At 35.8% G+C, this 21,472-nt stretch overlaps 1 protein-coding gene across 1 annotated transcript in view; it reads right to left on the reverse strand.

Moving 5' to 3' along the window:
* Dhc1 (dynein axonemal heavy chain 1) overlaps positions 1-21,472 on the reverse strand; it is a 339,369-nt gene that overhangs the window by 163,392 nt on the left and 154,505 nt on the right. Inside the window, exon 29 of the mRNA XM_073986825.1 lies at positions 16,252-16,408. Within this exon, the coding sequence (XP_073842926.1) occupies positions 16,252-16,408 (157 nt within the window). The remainder of the gene's footprint in view (positions 1-16,251; positions 16,409-21,472) is intronic.

A 21,472-nucleotide genomic window follows, 5' to 3' on the forward strand; every position in this document is an offset into this window, starting at 1 on the left:
ATGATATTGTTTTATAAGGAGGCGATACAGTCAGGGCATTGCCTCAATTTGAACTTCTATATCTCAAAAATGGTAAAACCTACGAAAATATCATGAAGGGCAATTTTGTGGCGAAATTTTATAGCTACAACAATTTCTTTAGGCCCATTTACATAGGACTCGCGGTTTCCAAGCAAAATCGTGAAAACCTAAAGAACCCCTAAAAATGTAAACTTAAATCGCGATTTATTTGAAAATCCCTCCGGCGATTTTTTTTGTTTCTTGATAATTCTCATCTATGAGCATTGTAGTTTCAGAATCTGCAAAAACTTCGCAGGTGTAAGCACCTTCCATTTAAAATTAGTTAAGGCGCACCGTGGGCGTGGTGGGTTGATGTTTGAAATTTGTCATGTTTAACTTAAATTCTTTATACCATAGATATACCACACTATAATGTGAAGTTAAAATTAAATATTATCCTAAACGTATCTTGTTTTAGTTATATTATGATTTTTGTACCTACATTCAAGGTGCCTACTTCAATTAACCACTAGAATCGGTTACTTTTTGTGAATTTTAAAATCATTTTTGATTATTCAATAGAAAATATGTCAATTTTTTGCGTAATGTTGATATTTAAGAATGAAGTATGGTAAATTACAGTTTTAAATTACAGTTTTATGGAGAATCTTCAATATCGATGGCGAAGCTGTCCCATGGGTGGGGAGGTTTCGCCATTTTTAGACATATTGTAAGTTCTCAAAATAATATTTTAAAAACAAAATTATAATCATTTATATGTCAAAACTTATAGTCAAGATATGTCAATATTTGCACCAAAAATAATATTTGAAAAAACTTTAACGGTGTCGGTATGAGAACATTTTGAACAAAAACGTGGCGAAGGCGCCCCATGTTACCATACATAGCGTCATTGGAATAGCCCCCGATTTCGAGTATTTTTATACCCTCCTCCTCCGAAGCTTCTCCACCAAAAAATCGTCAATATAAGCCCATGTTTTTACAGCCCCCCCCCCCCCTATAACGGTAAAACCCCACCCCCCCCCCCCTTTCTTGGTATTTTGAGGATTTTAGCTAACCCCATAAAAAGGTACGAACAGATTGAAAAAATTTCGGACATATTTTTTGGCCAGGCCGAACGAACTTAGTTAAGGCGCATCTAGTTTCGTATAGGGTCACTTTCTGGCCTTAAGGTAAAATGTATTTTATGACAAACAATTTCGTAGAATATTATGACCTGATACGATCACATTTTATATGAGACTAGCTGAACCCGGTGCGCTTTGCTACCCCGACTTAGATAAAATATAATGGAATGCTTTTTTAATATTTTAACATATAAATATAGGAGATATGAAGGCGTTCTCTACCCATTCAGGGCTGTTTTGGAGCCTTTTCGACTATAAGTATTCCTACGGTAGATATATACTCTTACAGTATTAATTTCTCTTTATTTCTACAGATTGGGTTTGGAGTGAATAAAATTAAGAATAGAACCAGGTTTAAGAACCTTAGGTTTGAGGATAGGGACTTACTATTTCCAGGTCATATACATATTAACATATTGTGATATCTTAAATTACTCTTAGGACAACTCCCACACGTATTCATAATTTTTACTCAAATAATGATTTAGTTATATCATATTAAAACATTATTCTTAAGGAGTCTCTCAAAGATATAATATTTAAAGCTGTAGCCTTGGTCAATTCCTTCTCAACTATAAGTACTTGTGTATATAATGATGACTTCTAAGTATCTTCAAAATTTCATTGAAATTGGACATACGTAACAAAAACATGAAAATATATATGGGAGCTATATTCCGATCTGAACAGATCTCGATATTATTTTGCACATTTATTTTTACACCAAATCCCGTCTCACATTCCAAATTGCAATGAAATTGAACATACATAACATGTTTGGTACACAAAATGCAGGAAATCGTCCGAAAATATATATGGGAGCTATATTCAAATCTGAACCCATTTCGATATAATTTGGCACCAAATTCCGTCACACATACCAAATTTCATTGAAATAAATAGGAAATCGGCCGAACATATATATGGGAGCTATATCCAAATCTGAACCGATTTCGATATAATTTGGCACATTTATGTCTAGACCAAACTGCGTTAGACATTCCAAATTTTCGGCCAAATTGGACATACATAGTGTGGACGGAGCATAAAATACAGGAAATCGGCCGAAAAAATATATAGGGACAATATCCAAATATGAACCCCTTTTGGATATAATTTATCACATTAATTTCTATACCAAATTCCGTCACACATTCCAAATTTCATTGAAATTGGACATAAGTAGCGTGTTTGGTGCATAAAATACAGCAAATCGACCCAACATATATAAGGGAGCCATATCCAAATTATAACCGATTTCGATATAATTTTGCACATTTATGTCTAGACCAAATTCCGTTACACATTCCACATTTCAGCGAAATTGGTCATATAGAGCGTGTTTGGTGTATCAAATGCGGAAAATCGGCCGAAAATATATATGGGAGCTATATCCAAATCTGAACCGATTTCGATATAATTTGGCACATGTATTTCTAGGCCAAGTTCAGTCACACATTCAAAATTTTATTGAAATTGGATATTAATAGCGTGTTTGGTGCCTCAAATACATGAAATCGGCTGAAAGTATATATGGAGCTATATCCAAATCTGAACCGATTTCGATATAAATTGGCACATATATTTCTAGGCCAATATCCATCACACGTTTTAAACTTCAGCGAAATTGGATATATATAGCGTGTTTGGTGCATAAAAAAAGGAAGTCGGCCGAAAATATATGTATGTGGGAGCTATATCCAAATCTGAACCGATCTCGATATAATTCGGCACATATATTTCTAGGCCAATATCCATCACACATTCTAAATTTCAGCGAAATTGGAAATATATAGCGTGTTTGGTGTATAAAATAAGGAAGTCGGCCGAAAATATATGTGTATGGTAGCTATATCCAAATCTGAACCGATTTCGATATAATTTGGGACATATGTATATTTCTAGGCCAATATCCATCACACATTCTAAATTTCAGCGAAAGTGGACATATATAGAGTGTTTGGTGCATAAAATAAGGAAATCGGCCGAAAATATATGTATATGGGAGCTATATCCAAATCTGAACCAATCTCGACATAATTTAGCACATTTTTTTCTTGAACAAATTCCGTCAGACATTAAAAATTTCATTGAAATTGGTCATAAATAGCATGTTTGGTACATAAAATAAGGAAATCGGCCGAAAATATATGTATGTGGGAGCTATATCCAAATCTGAACCGATTTAAATATAATTTGGTAAATTTATTTCTACATTAAATTCCGTCACACATACAAAATTTGGAGATTGTATCTGTAATAGTTCTAAAGATATTTGCATACAAAATCTAAATTTTTTGGAGGTACCTCCGGTTTTGATGCTATATCTCCAGATCAAAGCGAAATTTCAAAAAATTATATAGCCTATTTTCATTCCAGGCCATGTAGCAATGTACCCTAAAAATTTCAGTAAGATCTGTTCAGCGGTTTTCGAGTCTATAAGGCACAAACAAACGAACAAACAAACAAACAAACGTACAAACAAATTTCAATTTTATATATATAGATTTTTTATGATGTTTGAAAAACAAAAAAACAAATTAACCTTAAAGATTCCTTTAATGACCTGCACGATGGTTAATTTGTTAACAAAAATATTCCTCGCATTTTTTTATGCTAAAATGCCAGTACTCCAAGAAATTATAGCTCAAATATTTTCACAAATCCATTCATTATTAGTGTTTTGGCCATGTTTTTCGTAAAATTGGCCAGTGTGCGATGTTGCTGTAATTTACGTACAGCGTGTTCTCAAATTGGCCCAAAATTAAGTTTTTGTTTTAAACGATTTTTCTGTGGTATTTGATATTTTGAATTCTAAATGGGTACAAAACCTCCATACGAACCTGCACTATATGTTTATTATTGTATACTAGCAGACCCCGGTCCACGTTGCTGACTCGTCGTAATGACTTTTAATGACAACTTTGTATGGAATTTATGCTTTACTATTCAAAAATAGGTATTTTCTACCGCACTTCTTCGGTCCATGATCAAACCGAGGAGGATTTTAAATTTACCAGCAGATTTTGTCTGTAACCTTTTTTCTCTTACGGACTGTCGGATTGATGCTGTTTAGGATTTATTATCGTCCATGTCCCCTGTCTTTATCCTAAAATTATCTAATTATAAAAGTTAAAAAATGTTAAGTCGAATTCTCCCGCTTATTGAGACTTATATGTTATAGTTTTTCATGGCTGATGGACCGTTGAACCTCACCATTTAAGGAAATTTGAAAATATACCGTTTTTCTTGGTCGGGGGCGAAAATTAATTTGCAAGCCGATGCACTCATAAGTTTAGCAAGTTTAGCTCCCGAAATTCGTCTACAAACCACGGGATATTCCTGAACATTTCATAAAATATACATACATAACAACGGCAAATATGGAGCTTTTGCTGCAAATTTGATGGAAATCGGTTCAGTAGCATTGAAGATATAACATTTAAAAAACAGGCGTGGTCGGGTCTTTAGGCCTTAAAGAAGTACCTAGATTGTAGATTAATCTGTAAATTTTTGAAACGATACATGCTTAATTTTTGAAACTATCGCCTGCATTTCTGCATTTCAATAACATATGTTGCCTGTTTTCGAGGGATACATTCCTTGACAATTTCAGGAAAATCGGTTCGATAGGTTTTGCGGAAAAAATTAAATTCAAAATTGAAAAAATGGACGTGGTAAGTTGGGTTACGACGGCATTTGATTTTTATTCATAAAGATATTCATAAAGAATTTTTAAAAAATAGGGTATAGGGGAAGTCCCCCGCCCTTCCAAAATTCAACAAAATATGTAGCCTATTTACTCCGGGACCATTCCTGTACATTCCATGACAATTTCTTGAAAATCAGTTCAGTAGTTTTTGTAGAAAAGATTTAAATTGAAAATTCAAAAAAGGTCAAATTTTTTTTGCATAAAAACCTAAGTTAGGTTATGACGAACATTTAAAAAGAAAGAATTATCCAAATCGGTCCAGCAGTTCTCAACTGATGCCATTACCAACGAACGATATTTGATTTTTATTTATATACATAGATATATCACTTTTAAAGAAATAGGGTATAGGGGAAGTTCCCGCCCCCTCCGAAATTAACAAAAGTTGTAGCCTATTTTAACCGAAGGCCATCCCTGTACATTCCATGACAATTTCAGGAAAATCAGTTCAGTAGTTTTTGTAGAAAAGATTAAAATTGGAAATTGAAAAAAGTGGGCGTAAAAGTGGGCGTCGTATTTGCATATAAACCTAATTTGGGTTATAGCGAACATTTAAAAAAAAAGAATTATCCAAATCGGTTAAGCCGTTCTCAAGTGATGCCATTACCAAGGAACGACATTTAATTTTTATTCATATAGATCTACCCAATACGAAGGAACCGGGAGATAACTTAGCACAGTAATTCGGATTTTTAATGGGTAGAAAACGTCGGTTTCTCAATAAACCCTTTTTACAAAAAAGTGATATTCTTCAGTTAGCATATTCCCCTTCATAAACGATAGGATGGAGAACCGTTTTCATATAGGCCCCATAGAACGGTACCAACCGATTTTCGGTATTTTAGCCTCATTATCACACCGAAATGGATGCAATTTGGTATTTAGTCTTCATGGAGGGTATAAAACTTTCCCCCAGAAACTTGTCGGTAAAGGTCCACGCCTTAGTATAGCCCCCCATAAAATGGTGCCTCCCTATTTCCGGTATTTTGAAGGTTGTGGCCTCAATATTCCACCGAAATGGCTGAAATTTGGTATTTGTCTTCATTTGTGGTATTAATGAAATTTGTCGGTATAGCTCCATGCCTTCATATAGCCCTCATAGAACGGTACCTCCAGATTTTCGGTATTTTGAAGGTTGTGGCCACAGCAACCCACCGAAATGGCTGAAATTTGGTATTTGGTCTTCATATGGGGTATTAAACGTTCCATATGAAATTTGTCGGTATAGGTTCACGCGTTAGTGTAGCCCCCATTGAACGGTACCTCCTATTTCCAGTATTTTGAAGGTTAAGACCTCAATATTCCATCGAGATGGCTGAAATTTGGTATTTCGTTTCTCCCAGAAACTTGTCGGAACAGGCCCTTACGTTAGAGCGGTACCTCCCTATTTCCGGTATTTTGAAGGTTGTGGCCACAACAATCCACCAAAATGGCTGAAATATGGTATTTGCCCTTAATTTGGGATATTAAACGTACCACATGATATTTTTCGGTATAGGACCATACCTTCATATAGCACCCATAGAACTGTACCATCCTATTTTCGGTATTTTGAACTTGGTCTTCATTGTAGGTATAAAACTTCCTTCCAGAAATTTGTCGGCAAAGGTCAACGCCTTCATATAGCCCCACAGAACGGTACCTCCCGAGTTTCGGTATTTTGAAAGTTGTGGCCACAACAATCCACCAAAATGGCTGAAATATGGTAATTGCCCTTAATTTGGGATATTAAACGTTCCATATGAAATTGTTCGGTATAGGGCCACGCCTTTGTATAGCCCACATAGACCGGTACATCCCTATTTCCTGTATTTTGAAGGTTGTGGCCTCAATATTGCACCGAAAAGGCTGAAATTTGGTATTTTGTCTTCGTTGGGGGTATACAACTTTCCCCCAGAAACTTGCCACCCCCTCCCCCCTTCATATAGCCCCCATAGAACTGTACCTCCCCATTTTCGGTATTTTGAAGGTAGTGGCCACAATAATCCCCTGAAATGGCTAAAATTTGGTATTTGGTGTTCATTTGGTGTACTTAACGTTCCATATGAAATTTGTCGGTATGGGTCCAAGCCTTTGTATAGCCCCCATAGAACGGTACCTCCCTATTTCCGGTATTTTGAAGGTTGTGGCCCCAATATTCCACCGAAATGGTACTTTGGTACTTAGTCTTCGTTGGGGGTATACAACCCCCAGAAACTTGTCGGTAAAGGTCCACGCCTTCATATAGCCCCCAGAGAACACTACCTCCCGATTTTCGGTATTTTGAAGGTTTTGGCCACGGCAACCAACCGAAATGGCTGAAATATGGTATTTAGTCTTTGTTGGAGGCAAAAGCCTGTCTGACTTAAATTCGTCAGTATAGGTCCACGTTTCGATATAGCCACCATAGAATGGTATCTCTCGATTTTCGTAATTCTGAAGGTTGTGACGTCAATATCCCACCGAAAGACTGAATTTTGTTTTTTTATTCTTCCATGGGGTTATAAAATATTCCAGAAGACAATTATCAGTATATGTCTGCGGGTTTCTATATCCCCCATAGAAGCGTTCCTCTTAATTTTCGGTATTTTGAAGGTTTTTACGAAATATCGGGAATTTGGTATTTAGTCTTCTTTGAGTCTAAAAACTTTCCGCCAGAAATTTGTAAGTATAGATCGAAGGTTAGCCACATTGTTTTACCGAACTAATTGTTCTATTTTACTTCAATACAACTCGTGGTGGAGGGTATAACATTTTCGGCCTGGCCAAACTTAACGCCGTTCTTACTTGTTTTATTTTACTTTTCAAAATGGATAGGAATACGTTTCACGGGCTCTTAGACGAACATATAAAATACGGAAATATCTACAAAAAAAAAAAAACTGGAAGTCTATATTCTGCAAGAGAGTGGAGGAATCGCAAGCAGAAAACTTCAGTACGTCTGCCAAGAAACTGCTAACTAATATTGATGTGACGGTTCATCAGGATCCGGATATTGAATATCGCCTTTTAAACTTTTGGTTTGTATTTAATTCTATTTCAAGTTTAGTGAAGTGCAAAACTTGCAATGGAAACATAAGATTTGAAAAATTTGCCCCAAAACCCTTTCAAGTGGACCACTCGTTGTAAATTTAGCAGCTTACATTACGATTGCTCTATTTAACGAAGGTACAAAATCATTGTTATTTTAATTGAGCTCGATCGGAATGAGCTGTGGACAAAACGCACACGAATATGCTAATAAAATCGACCAAGCGCGAATTGCACTGGCAGGGAGATGTGCGGCCGAGTGCACTGGTGAAGGAAGAATGTGGCGAACGCAACACCAAATTTCCATTTTACAAGCTGCATCGTCGACGGAAGAGCTCCTGTATGGACCAGGAATAGATGACTATTTGTAAATTTACCAAAAATATATGTTTTATTCGTGTTAACTGAAATAAAAACTTAAAACGCATTTTTCTCGAAATGTCATTTTTGAAGTCGATGCCAACGATACCACGAAACGAATAGGCCGACCTTCGTAAATTTTGGTGAACTTATGAAATACATAAAAAACTTGTCTCTAAGCGAGACAGATTATTTTTAAAAAAAATTTGGCCTGATTATAGTCCATGTGGCATTGGACGAAACTAGTATTCTCTGCCCTTCCCTAAAGTAAATCAATTTTAACCACCCCACTTTAAAAACTTGTTGTTTTTAAAATTTGAAAACAACAAATCTGTGATTAAGCTGGGTCTTACTTTAAAAATAAAAAGTAAACACACATCACAACAAAACTGCCAAAGTGAATCTAAAATAGACACACAGCACGGTGGACGATTTGTTTGTTGTTATTTTCGACAAACTATCAACATAGTTATGATGATTCTCTGCATTGTGGAGACGCATAACAGTGGGAGTAGTTAATTTGGTTTGCATATGCGGCTGCGAGAGTTTTTGAATGTTTCTGTTGAATTCGCATTTAAACGAATTCGTCGGTCACATTTATTCTTGAGCTCGAGTCGTCATAAAATTGGGGAAGAGTTCTTTGCTTAAATGCAAAGAACTAAGAGAACTGATGAGTCCAAGTGGCGTTGGACGAAACTGGTATTCTCTGCCCTTCCCTAAAGTAAATCAATTTTAAGTACCCCACTTTAAAAACTTGTTGTTTTTAAAATTTGAAAACAACAAATCTGTGATTAGGCTGGGTCTTACTTTAAAAATAAAAAGGTCACTATTTTTGTTAAAATGGATTTTTTAAAATTCTGTCTCGCTTAAAGACAAGATTATTAGGTTCTTAAAACGCGCACCAAAATATATGAAGATCGGCCCATTCGTTTTCAACTTAGATTGCCAGCCAAGTCGAACTAGAGGAAAGGTTTGGAATTAAATAAGTGACAATAATATTCGTATATGTAATTTTTGAATGATTTACGTATAAATTCTAGTTTCCAAGTTAAGCTTTTGTTCACCCACTAAAATAATATTCAACTATGCCTGCTGATCGGACTTAACCACCCGTGAAACGTAGCATAATGTTTGATTGTGTGGGACTTCGGTGAACTCCAAGTTTTTCAATGCATCTCTTAGGTCATTACAGCTCAACTCGAATAAGAATTAATTCAAAATATCACTTTAAAATTACCTTCGCCTTAATAAAAAATTTTGCTCTGAAGTTTGTAACACACCGAAATAATGGGACTTCGACCCACCTTTTGGTGTTCAAGCAACGTAGAGATCGCTATAGATGCTAAGACATCGTATTTTAGCTGTTCCCACTGTGATGCGTGTGTTATCCTAATTTGTTAAAAAAGCTCTTAATTACATGAGGTACTCTAAAGTCGGCGTCATTAAATATCTGAAGATAAAAAACTCATATCGACATAAACAGAATTCAACAACAACAAAGCATAACTTTTCATAATATGCATTTTATCCTACAAATCAACAATGAAATAAAAAACATAAAAATATATAAAGAAACATCCCGCAAAACAGATTTGTATGCAAATTAAATTTTATAGACACACATCTATTCATAGATGCATGCATTAACAATACATTCAATTACACACTAACATGCAAATACCACTCCATATCCAATTACAAATTATTTGCATAATCCATCAGCAATGTTACGACATCAACCGACAAACAACAAGCCGATTATAATGTGGGAAAATTTGACACACAACTGCCTATTTTTTTTTTTCGCTGATGAAATAACATCATGTACATGTCGGTGGAAAAACATCATCAATAAATGTTGTATATCAATGTCAATGCAACCATTTTGTTATTTATTTAAATTTAAAATCAGTAAATAATGTTATCTCACAAATTTATTTATATAATATCCAATTGACTATTTGAGTTTATCGAAAAATATTTCTCATTAATTTTGCTAATAGGGGGAAACATATTTCGTAATTAATATTGAGCTGCTAACGTGGTGATAGATAATGATTGTTATGTATGCGTGCCATGTTAAATGAAATTAAATAATAAGCCATATGTATCTCATTCACGCTAAAGGAAACTGATGCCGGAATAAATCCATCGATGCACCTTTGGCCATACATCAAAAACTGCATGACAAAGAGAACAAACAAATTCATTAAAAAAGTGTGATTTCCTGGAAAAAACTGAACCAAGCTGGGTTAATATTCTACAAGTCAGTTCCTGCTGATAGTAATCCAGTATAATGTATTGAAAACAGTATTGTTACGAAAGTAACTGGTAGATTTAAGTTAATTCAGACGAATTTATGTTAATTTAAGAATTTGTTTTTTTGAACTGTAACGTAAATTTTCATTAAACATTTACCCCCATTATTATAAGTCTTCTTTTGTTAGAGTTTGGATTTACCGAACAGATTTATAGCGTTCCGGTTAACTTAAAGTTAAAATTGATTATTGAATTTCAAGAAGAAGCTGTTTGGAATTAACCTTCAATGTTAAAATTATATTGTTAATGCCTCCAAATTGGTTTATTTTGCGTTTTCAAATCCATAAGATAGTAAAAGAACACATATAATAACGGCCCTTAGTTTATTTAAATCAAATTTGAAACAAAAACAAGTAAGAAAGTATCAGTCAACTGTGTTGACGAAAATAAAAAGAACCAAACACAATAATTATGCATTATAAAACATATATTAATTTGCTTCAAAAAACGTGGAAAGAAAGGAATTTTTGAAAAACTTGAGAGATATTCTGCGCTCTAACATGTGCAGGCAGGGTTTTTGGGGTTTTTGGTCCATTTTTTCAGGAAGAAAAAAATTTTACAGTTGTAATCAGGGTTTCGGAGTAGAACCATTTTTAGTTCGACTCCGACTCTGGAGTCGACTTTTTTCACGACTCCAGACTCCGGAGTCTACTCCGAGAGTAATTTCCAATACCACTCAAAAATATGAAATATTTACAAGTTTAAAATTTCTTCCTATATGTCGGTTTTTCATTAGATATTCCTTCAGAAAACATTCCTTATAATATATTACTCAACTACAAAACTTGCATTTAAATCCTGAACTTATACAATTAAAATGACAAGTGAGCCAAGGCTATAGTCGGGTCGGGGCCGACTATGTGATACCCTACACCACTACCCCTGTTCATAAGCGTTTGACTAATAAAATTCAAAATATTAAAATTGGGATAGCTTAGCGCCTTTGCTCTGAATGTCTTCATTAACACAGGTCAATTTTTTTGAAACGCATTTAAGTGTATCGACAGTACAACCTAAATAAGAATTGAACATTGGGATGTATGCCAACCATCAATAGGCTTCTTTCTCTGTTAGACCCCCATCAACCCCCAAAATTTCGTGAGGATCCGATCAAAATTTCGTAGTGTGATTGCACAAAAATGGAAAAAGGGATGCATTACCGACTATTGCGATATCTCTGTTGTTTGACCACCTATGACAACCTACTTCACATCGATGTAAAGGTGATATTTTCTACTTTCCTTGACAGGTTTTGCTTTCGATATACCTCCTACAAAAGGGAGATATTAACTTTGAAATAAAACGTTGGTCTTTTTTCCAAATATTTTTTTCCAAATATTTTTTCCACATTCCGACCCCTGAATAATATCCGACCATTATCAAAAATCAAAAGGTTTTTTCCTCTGTGGAACCCCCAATAACACCCAAAATTACGTGACGATCCAATTAAAATTGCGACCTGTAGCGTGATTTCCAAAAAAGTGAAAAAATGGGATGTATTACCGACTATTGCGATATCTCCGTTATTTGGATACCTACGCCAACTTGCTTTACATCATTGTAATGATGGGATTTTTTACTTTCATTGTCAGACTTTGCGTTTGGAAGGTCCCGAACCAAAGCTGTGATATTCGTCATTATTATTAAAATCGGAAAAATGAAAAATTGTGTTCTATTAGCGGCTATTGCGATATCTTCGTTGTTTGACCACCTACGACAACCTACGTAACATCGTTGCAAAGGTGATATTTTCTACTTTCATTAGCAGGTTTTGCTTTTGATATACCCTTTTAGAAGCGGAGATATTCGCTTTGAAATAAAACGTTGACTTTTTCTCCAAATAAGTTTTTTGCCCATTCCGACCCCTGAATATTATCCGACCATCACCAAAATCAATAGGCATCTTTCTCTGTAGGATCCCCATTAGCCCCCAAAATTTCGTGACGATCCGATCAAAATTGCGACCTGTACCGTGATTACAAAAAAAATGAAAAAATGGGATGTATTGCCGACTATTGTGATATCTCCGTTATGTAGCCACCTACGCCAACCTACTTTGCATCACTGTAAAGATGGGATTTTCCACCTTCATAGTCTGACTTTGTTTTTGGAAGATCCCCAACCGAAGCTGTGATATTCGTCATTATTATTAAAATCGCAAAAATAAAAAGTTGGGTTCTATTAGCAACTATTGCGATATATTCGTTGTTTGATCACCTACGAGAACCTACTTTACATCATTAGAAAGGCGATATTTTCTACTTTCATGGCCAGGTTCAGCTTTTGGTATACCCCATATTGGAGCTGAGATATTCGCTTAGGGAAAAAACGTTGTCTTTTTCTCCAAATAAGTTTTTTGCCCATTACGACCCCTAAATATTATCCGACCCTCACCAAAATCAATAGGCTTCTTCATCTGTGTGACCCCCATTAACCCTCAAAATTTCGTGACGATCCGATCAAAATTGCGACCTGTAGCGTGATTTCCAAGAAAGTGGAAAAATGGGATGTATTACCGACAATTGCGATATCTCCGTTATTTGGTCACCAACGCCGACCTAGTTTACATCATTGTAAAGATGGGATCTTCTACTCTCATAGCTTTGCTTTGCTTTTGGAAAGACCCCAACCAAAGCTTTGATATTCGTCATTATAATTAAAATCGCAAAAATAAAAAGTTGGGTTCTATTAGCAACTATTGCGGTATATTCGTTGTTTGATCACCTACGAGAACCTACTTTACATCATTAGAAAGGCGATATTTTCTACTTTCATGATCAGGTTTTGCTTTTGGTATACCCCGTATAGAAGCTGAGATATTCGCTTTGGAAAAAAACGTTGTCTTTTTATCCACATAAGTTTTTTGCCCATTCCGACCCCTAAATATTATCCGACCATCACCAAAATCAATAGGCTTCTTCCCCTCCGGGACCCCCATCAACATCCAAAATTTCGTGACGATCTGATCAAAATTGCGACCTGTAGCGTGATTACAAAGTTTAGATGGACGCACGGACGGACGGACGGACTGACGGACTGACGGACGGACACACGTAGCCAGATCGACTCAGCTCGTCGAGACATTCATTTTGGTATATATAAGTATGGGTCTACGACCATTCTTTCGATGCGTTACAAACTTTTTGGCCATAACCAACTTATAATACCCTCCCCACATAATGGTGTAGGGTATAAAAACTCTATAAAACCGAAGTTATGTTCCCTGTGAGAAAATCTTTAAACTTTAAAAATTGTCAACTTGAAGGGATTATAAAAACGTTGACCTATATAAGGAACAATATGTGAAATTAAAACAATTCGGCTGGATAAAAATTCTGTGACGAATTTAAAATCTATAACTTAAAAATCTGTACTGAATTCAACAGACATACTGACATAGCAAAATAGATATAGAAGTTGATTATGGTGGAGCTCAAATGATAGTAATTATCCTCTGCCACATCCTCTAACTGAGTATAATATTGTGTTTGCCTAGTTTTTGGCCCGTTTATTTATATTATAAGAACACAACGAAAATATTGTTTTCTTTTAATATGAATAAACGGGCCAACAAAATTATTTGTTCACATATTTTTCATATAAGAATAAAATAAACCGAATATGTAGGAAAAATGTTTGCCCGGAGTTGGAGTCGAGTTATTTTTTTCAACTCAAACTCTGACTCAAGCAAAATTGCTCGACTCCGATTCGTAGACTCTGACTCCGTCTCCGACTCTGAAACCCTGGTTGTAATGTGGATCGTGAAAACAACCTTCTGCAAAAAACTTTAAATAGATTGGACCAATCAGAAACTCCCTGCGAGAGTTATCTTGTGGATTTTCCATTTTACTTGGGACCGTCTGGGTTTCTTGGAGCTTTTAGGCCAATATCTCAGAAACTATGGACTTGCGCAAGAAAAAAATTATACCGTCGTAAAGGGAGCCGCAAGGGCAAACTACTGAACATTTTTTTCAAAACGATCTGAGATAAGAGTTATCGTTCATACCATTTTACAGAAAAATTTTGAACTTTTGTGGGAGATGTACCCGAAGGAGTGTACCGATATGGCCCATCCTCGAAATTAATGTTTGGACTTCTTTCCTATGCTATTGTTCTTGTTGTATGCTTTAAGGTCTCTCTCTCTCTTTTCATTTGTTACCCCTTCTGCTCTCGCGTATTTATTACCACTGTCCTATTAGTTGTTTACATTAATTTGTCTGTTTGTATACGAGTATGTGTGTATGTACATCTGGATCTCTTTTGAACATTGGGGAATATCCCAGATGAAGGATGCTAGAGCAATCTATGCATGCGCAAGCGGGTATAAATACGAGAGCTTAGTGGGAGGGAGTTTGAGTTTTAATTTGGACCGCGACGTAAAAACGTGAGTGTAATCTAACGAGTAAAGAAGTAACCTGAATAGAGTAAAGCTGAGTGCTTACTAGTTACTAGAGTCAGCTGTGTGCTAGTACAGGAATAAAGTCTTGCGTGAGTAAGATCATTAAAGCATTGTAGGATCGTAATCGAAAACCAACCCTCGTTTTATTTGGTACAAATCGTACTAATTCCGTAAGAGTATATTAAGTCCAAAACGGAAAATAACAGAAATGTGTGACTGCAAGATAGCCATTTGACAGTCCTCAGGGTGAAAATGTGGTGTAATTATTACCATGCGTGAATTGTACTAATTCAATCCAATACCTGTGATATTTCAAAATTAATACCAAAAAGTTGTTATGAGTGTGTATGATGTTAATCTAAAAACAAGCCTCTTGATTGTATAGCAGAGCGGGAGGGCCGATCGAATGAACAAATGGTCACTGATACCGAAAATCATAATATTAAAAATTGGAGGACAAAGTTAAATATCCGTGACGTTGGAAATCTATTACACTGGTCAACACGACTTTTGTTTCAACCGAAGTTGCGGTTGTTTCTAGATGAAAGGTTAGGTTATGGCGGAATCATAGGCGCTATGAACTTTATATTATACATTTAAATACTGGATTATATAGTAGACACCCTAAGCATATCCGGAGTACCATATGAAGATCCTATGACTTCCCCAGATGACGTAAGTACAGCTTAAAGTACTCAAAATATGCAATTTTTACAAGGTCCGTCGTATATTTTCTATATTTTTTGATATATACTCACCATAATTATTTCAAAAACGATTTGTATCGAGCGTACAACATCTCCTTAATATATTAATGTCGAAAAAACCCACAAAAAGTATTTGTTTGTATCCGAAAATAACGAAAGTCTGGGTAAAACTTGTAAAAACCGATTTTGAGCTATATCTCAAAAACAAGAGCTGATGGAGAAAACCCGGGACCAGATTTGAAAATAACTCGCCGATTTCATCTAGAAACAACTGCAACTTCGTCTGAAACATTCAACTATTCAATTTTGTTGAGCAGTGTTATTGGTGTTCTATATATAATTTACATAAATCAGAATGACATACATAGTACACTCACGCTTTCTTCACAGTGATGAACCAAAAAATATTATTATGTCTGATAAAATTAGCATTTTAAACATTCCAATCAAAGATTACTTAGTATCCAAAGGCACCAATTAAATCAAAACTATCAGTATTGTAACTTATTACAAAATAGCAACAGCTCAAGTCTTTTTTTGCTCAGATATTTGATTTTTACATAATAACATTAAGTAATATGAATGAACACTACTTACCTTCATCCAAGACTCCGGTATACGAGCATCGTACATTGCATCTAGAGAATCCTTTAATGCTGGACTCATAATAATGGTACCATCTATAGCCAGTTTCAAGTCACACAGACAGTTGTAGACACGTTTTATTACCTTTTGCATGCGATCAATTTCTTGCCTAGAAATTAAACAGAAACAATAGTTACCATTAAGTTACCATTAAATCATTATTTGTCTGATCTTATAAAGATTATATTTTTGATCACAAGAAAAATCACGTTTGTAGGGCTTATTTAGGTATTCACTATTTTGCTTGGAAACTGCAAGCCTTATCGAAATGGGATTAAAGAAAATGTTGTAGCAGTGAAAGTTTTCTACAAGATTGACCTTAATGTCATTTTCGTAGGTTTTACCATTCTTGAAATAAAGAAGTTCAAATAGGCCAATGCACTGACTGTATAGCTTCCTTATAAAACAATATCATGCAAGGTGCACCTTCACTAACTTTAAATGAAAACCGCTTACACCTGGAAAGTTTTAGCGGAATCTTAAACAGCAAGGTTCATAGATGAGAAAAATCCAAAAACAAAAAATCGCTGCAGAGATTTTTAAATATTTTGCGGCCAATGTTCAAATTTTTAGGTTTATTTCAGGTTTTCAGGATTTTGCTTGGAAGCGGCAAGTCGTTTAAAAATGGGACTAAAAATATGTTGAAGCAGTGAAAGTCCTCTACAACATTTTCCTTGGTATCATTTCGATATGACTTCCCGTTTCCAATCAAAATCCTGAAAACCTAAAATAAACCAAAAATGTGAACTTTGACCGCGATTTATTTAAACAAGTAAAAAAGCATTAAGTTCGGCCGGGCCGAACTTTTCATACCCTCCACCATAAAATATTCTGAACTAAAATGGAATAATTACTTTTCATTCCTGTCCCCAACTTTAAGTGGGTACGTTAAAATGTCAAATAATGTTTATGTACATTTATGCTTCATTCGGGAGGCCCTTTTTATGGTGCCTATATCTAACTATGTATGTTGACAATTTTTGGTGGGCTAGAAATTGGGAGGTACTGTTATATAGGGGTTATAATAAAACATGGGCCTATGTTGACAGTTTTTGATGGGAGCCTTTAATGTCAAATAACTCCTAATTCGGTTAAAAAATTTAGCTAGAATCTTCAAAATATCGAAAATCGGTACATAACGTGGGAACTTCAAATGTCATTAACAGCTAGTTCGGAGGTATCTGGGCTATACGAAAATATGAACTTAAATGAACCGTTATATGGGGGCTATACCAAAACGTGGACCTATGTCCACAAGTTTTGTCATATAAGTTTATTGACATTTAAGAACTTTCAATGTCAAATTATAGCTACATCGGTCTGAAAATGTAGCTACAAACGTCAAAACACCGCAAATCGGGGGTACCGTTATATGGGGGCTATACCAAAACGTGGTCCTATGTCCACAAGTTTTGTTATATAAGTTTATTGACACTTAAGAACCCTATGTGTCAAAATATAGCTAAATCGGTCTGAAAATGTAGCTAAAACTGTCAAAATACCGTAAATCGGGGGTACCGTTATATGGGGGCTATACCGAAACGTGGACGTATGTCCACAACTTTTGTTATATAAGTTTATTGACATTTAAGAACCCTAAATGTCAAATTATAGCTACATCGGTCTGAAAATGTAGCTAAAAACGTCAAAATACCGCAAATCGGAGGGTACCGTTATATGGGGGCTATACCAAAACGTGGACCTATGTCCACAACTTTTATTATATAACTTTATTGACACTTAAGAACCCTAAATGTCAAATTATAGCTATATCGGTCTAAAAATGTAGCTGAAAACGTCAAAATACCGTAAATTTGGGGGTACCGTTATATGGGGGCTATACCAAAACGTGGACCGATATATCCCATCTTCGAACTTGATCTTCCGACGGCTAAAAAAATGGTATTCCCCAATTTTCAGCGAAATCGGTCAACAAATGCGACCTGTATGTTGCGAACGGACGGACGGACGGACGGACGGACATGCATAAATCGACTCAGAAAGTGATTCTATGTATATCCCTAGAAGGAACTATGGGTCTATCTCGCTTCCTTTTGTATGTTACATACAAATGCACTAACACATAATACCCCTTACCACATAGTGGTGTAGGGTATAAAAAAAAACCCTCCAACGATTTTTTCTTGTTTTTGGATTTTACTCATCGCCCATTGGACTACTGTTTGCCTCTCATCGATATTGCACTTATTACTACACTTCAAGTGTGAAGTCCTTCCTTTCTCAACATACGATCGAGAACTGTAATAAAAGCCCCGCACCTAATGCTTAGTGAAGACATAGGATGTTTCTCTCTTTTATACACTTATATGACGTTTTCGACGCTTACAGTTTTTTGACGGTCGAAAACCTCAAAAATTGTCATACGGACCACTCCTAGTGCGTACGTAAGTAACTTGCTTAAGTCATTTCTGGTAAAATATCCAAATTCGAATTAGGCTGCCCTTGCCTTTTAATAATAGAAATAATTTAAGTAAGAATGTCATCCGCTTTGGAGGAAATAACTGTCTGCACTAAGAAATATAAGGCTTATCATGACTTTGGAACTCCGCCCCACTATGTCTCGAGTTCATACCCAGCAAAAATAACCATTAAAAACCTCCTGCTAACCATTATTTTTACAAGGGCATGTCGCGAGAAATAAGAAGTTATATTTGGCCACTTAAATTAGTAGTTAAATAAGTAGTTACGACTTTCAGTAACTAGCTATTGAACTACATATTTAAGTTGTCAAAAATAACTACTCCTTTCGCGCGACATGTGTTTTTAAAATAATGGGTAAGACGGGTAAGACACCACATTGCGGTATTATGTCTTTGTGCATTTGTATGTAACATGCATAAAGAATACGAAATAGACCCATATTTCCTTTGCGGATATACATAAAACCACTTTCTGAGTCGATTTATGCATGTCCGTCCATCCGTCTGTCCATTTATTTTTGTTCGCAATGTACAGGTCGCATTTTTTGACCGTTTCAGCTGAAAATAGGGAATATATTTTTTATACCCTCCACCATAGGATGGGGGTATATTAAGTTTGTCACTACGTTTGTAACTACTCAAAATAATCATTGTAGACCCCAAAATCTATATATATTCTTGATCAGCGTGCAATTCTATATCGATATAGCCATGTCCGTCCGTCTGTCCGTCTGTGGAAATCACTCTAGCGTCCGAACGGATTGACGTAGGTGGATGAAATTTTGGGAAAATCTATTATATGTACGTAGAACTTTTGGTATTGAAAGCGGGCTATGTAGGTCCACGATTTCGTATAGCCCCCATACAAAATGACGCGTGACGCGTCGTCGTTTTAAGGAATTTTAAGATATTTGTCCCATTTAACCACCGAATTGGTTGTAATTTGGTATTTGTGCCTCCAGAGACCAAAAAACATTCCTACCAAAGTTGGTTTATATAGGTCCACGTTTTGTGTAGCCCCCATATAACGCCCCATATAAAGTACGCGTCATTTTAATATATTTTGAATGTATTAGTCCCATTTGACAACAGAATCGGTTGTAAATTTGTATTTTGTGTTTCCAGAGCTACGAAAGATTTCCACCGTAATGTGTTTATATAGGTCCACGTTTTGATATAGCCCCCATAGGACGATATCTCCCGATTTTCGGTATTTTGAAGATTTTGGCCTCATTATCACACCGAGATGTCTGAAATTTGGTATTTAGTCTTCGTTGGGGATATAAAACTTTACCCCAGAAATGTTTAGGTATAGGTCCACGCCATCATATAGCCCCCATAGAACGGTACCTTCCGATTTTCGGTATTTTGAAGGTTGTGGCCACATAATTCAACGAAATGACTGAAAATTGTGGTGGAGGGTATAAAAAGTTCGGCCCGACCGAACTTAACACTTTTCTTACTTGTTTAGACTTAGGAAGAACGCTATGGATTTTGGTGAAAATCGTTTCAGATTTTGATATACATACTAGCTCTCAATATATATTTCGGCCGCCAAACACGCTATATACGTCCGATTTTGATGAAATTTAGAATATATGACTGAATTCGGTCTGAAAATAAATGTGCCAAATTACATCGAAATCTGTTCAGATTTGGAATAGCTCCCATATATATATTTTCGCCGATTTGACGTATTTGCGGCACCAAACACGCTATATACGTCCGATTTTGATGAAGTTTGGAATGTGTGACTGAACTCGGTCTAGAAATAAGTATGCCAAATTATATCGAAATCGGTGCAGGATTTGGATATAACTCTCATATATATTTTCGGCCGATTTGACGTAATTGCTGCACCAAACACGCTATATACGTCCGATTTTGATGAAATTTGGATTGGGTGACTGAACTCGGTCTAGAAATAAGTGTGCCAAATATATCGAAATCGGTTCAGATTTGGATATAGCTCCTATATATATTTTCGCCCGATTTCACGTATTTGCTGCACCAAACACCATATATCTGTCAAATTTTGATTAAATTTGGAAGGTGTGACGGAATTTTGCCTAGTAATAAGTGTACCATATTATATAGAAATCAGTACTGGTTGTAATGAGTATTTTGCTGGGTATAAACGGTGGCCAAGAATAGAAGGAATTGGCGTATGTGGCTGAATTTTGTAACAAGTACTTATTGTTAGCTGACAATATCCGATGGGAAAATTGGAAAGGTCGGTCCACGTTTTGGTTTATCCCCCATATAACGGTACTTCCCCCGGTGCCACAGTGGTGCAATGGTATGCACACCCGCCTTGCACACATAAGTTCGTGGGTTCGATTCCCCGGCCAGGCAACATCAAAACACTTTTCAACGGTGGCAAAATACCCCTCAGTAATAATGGCGACATTTCCTGAGTATTTCAGCCATGTAAAACTTCTCTACAAGTAATGTCTTAAGACACGCCGTTCGGACTCGGCAATAAACAGAGGTCCCATATCATTGAGCTAATATGAATCGGTGTGCACTCATTGATATGAGAGAAGTCTCCCTTGTCCCGTATGGGATGTTTGTGGAACAATTATTTATATATTTATTATTATAACGGTACTTCCCCATTTCCGATATTTTTAATATTTTAGATAAATTTATCGACCAAATTGGCTGAATTGGCTGCAGGGTTCCCAGTTGACACAAAACTTTCCCGATAAAAATTACGGACATAGGTTCAC

This window comes from Musca autumnalis, unplaced genomic scaffold, assembly GCF_047663935.1.
Source record: "Musca autumnalis isolate F117 unplaced genomic scaffold, ASM4766393v1 scaffold_1, whole genome shotgun sequence".
In the NCBI taxonomy this organism is placed as follows: domain Eukaryota; kingdom Metazoa; phylum Arthropoda; class Insecta; order Diptera; family Muscidae; genus Musca; species Musca autumnalis.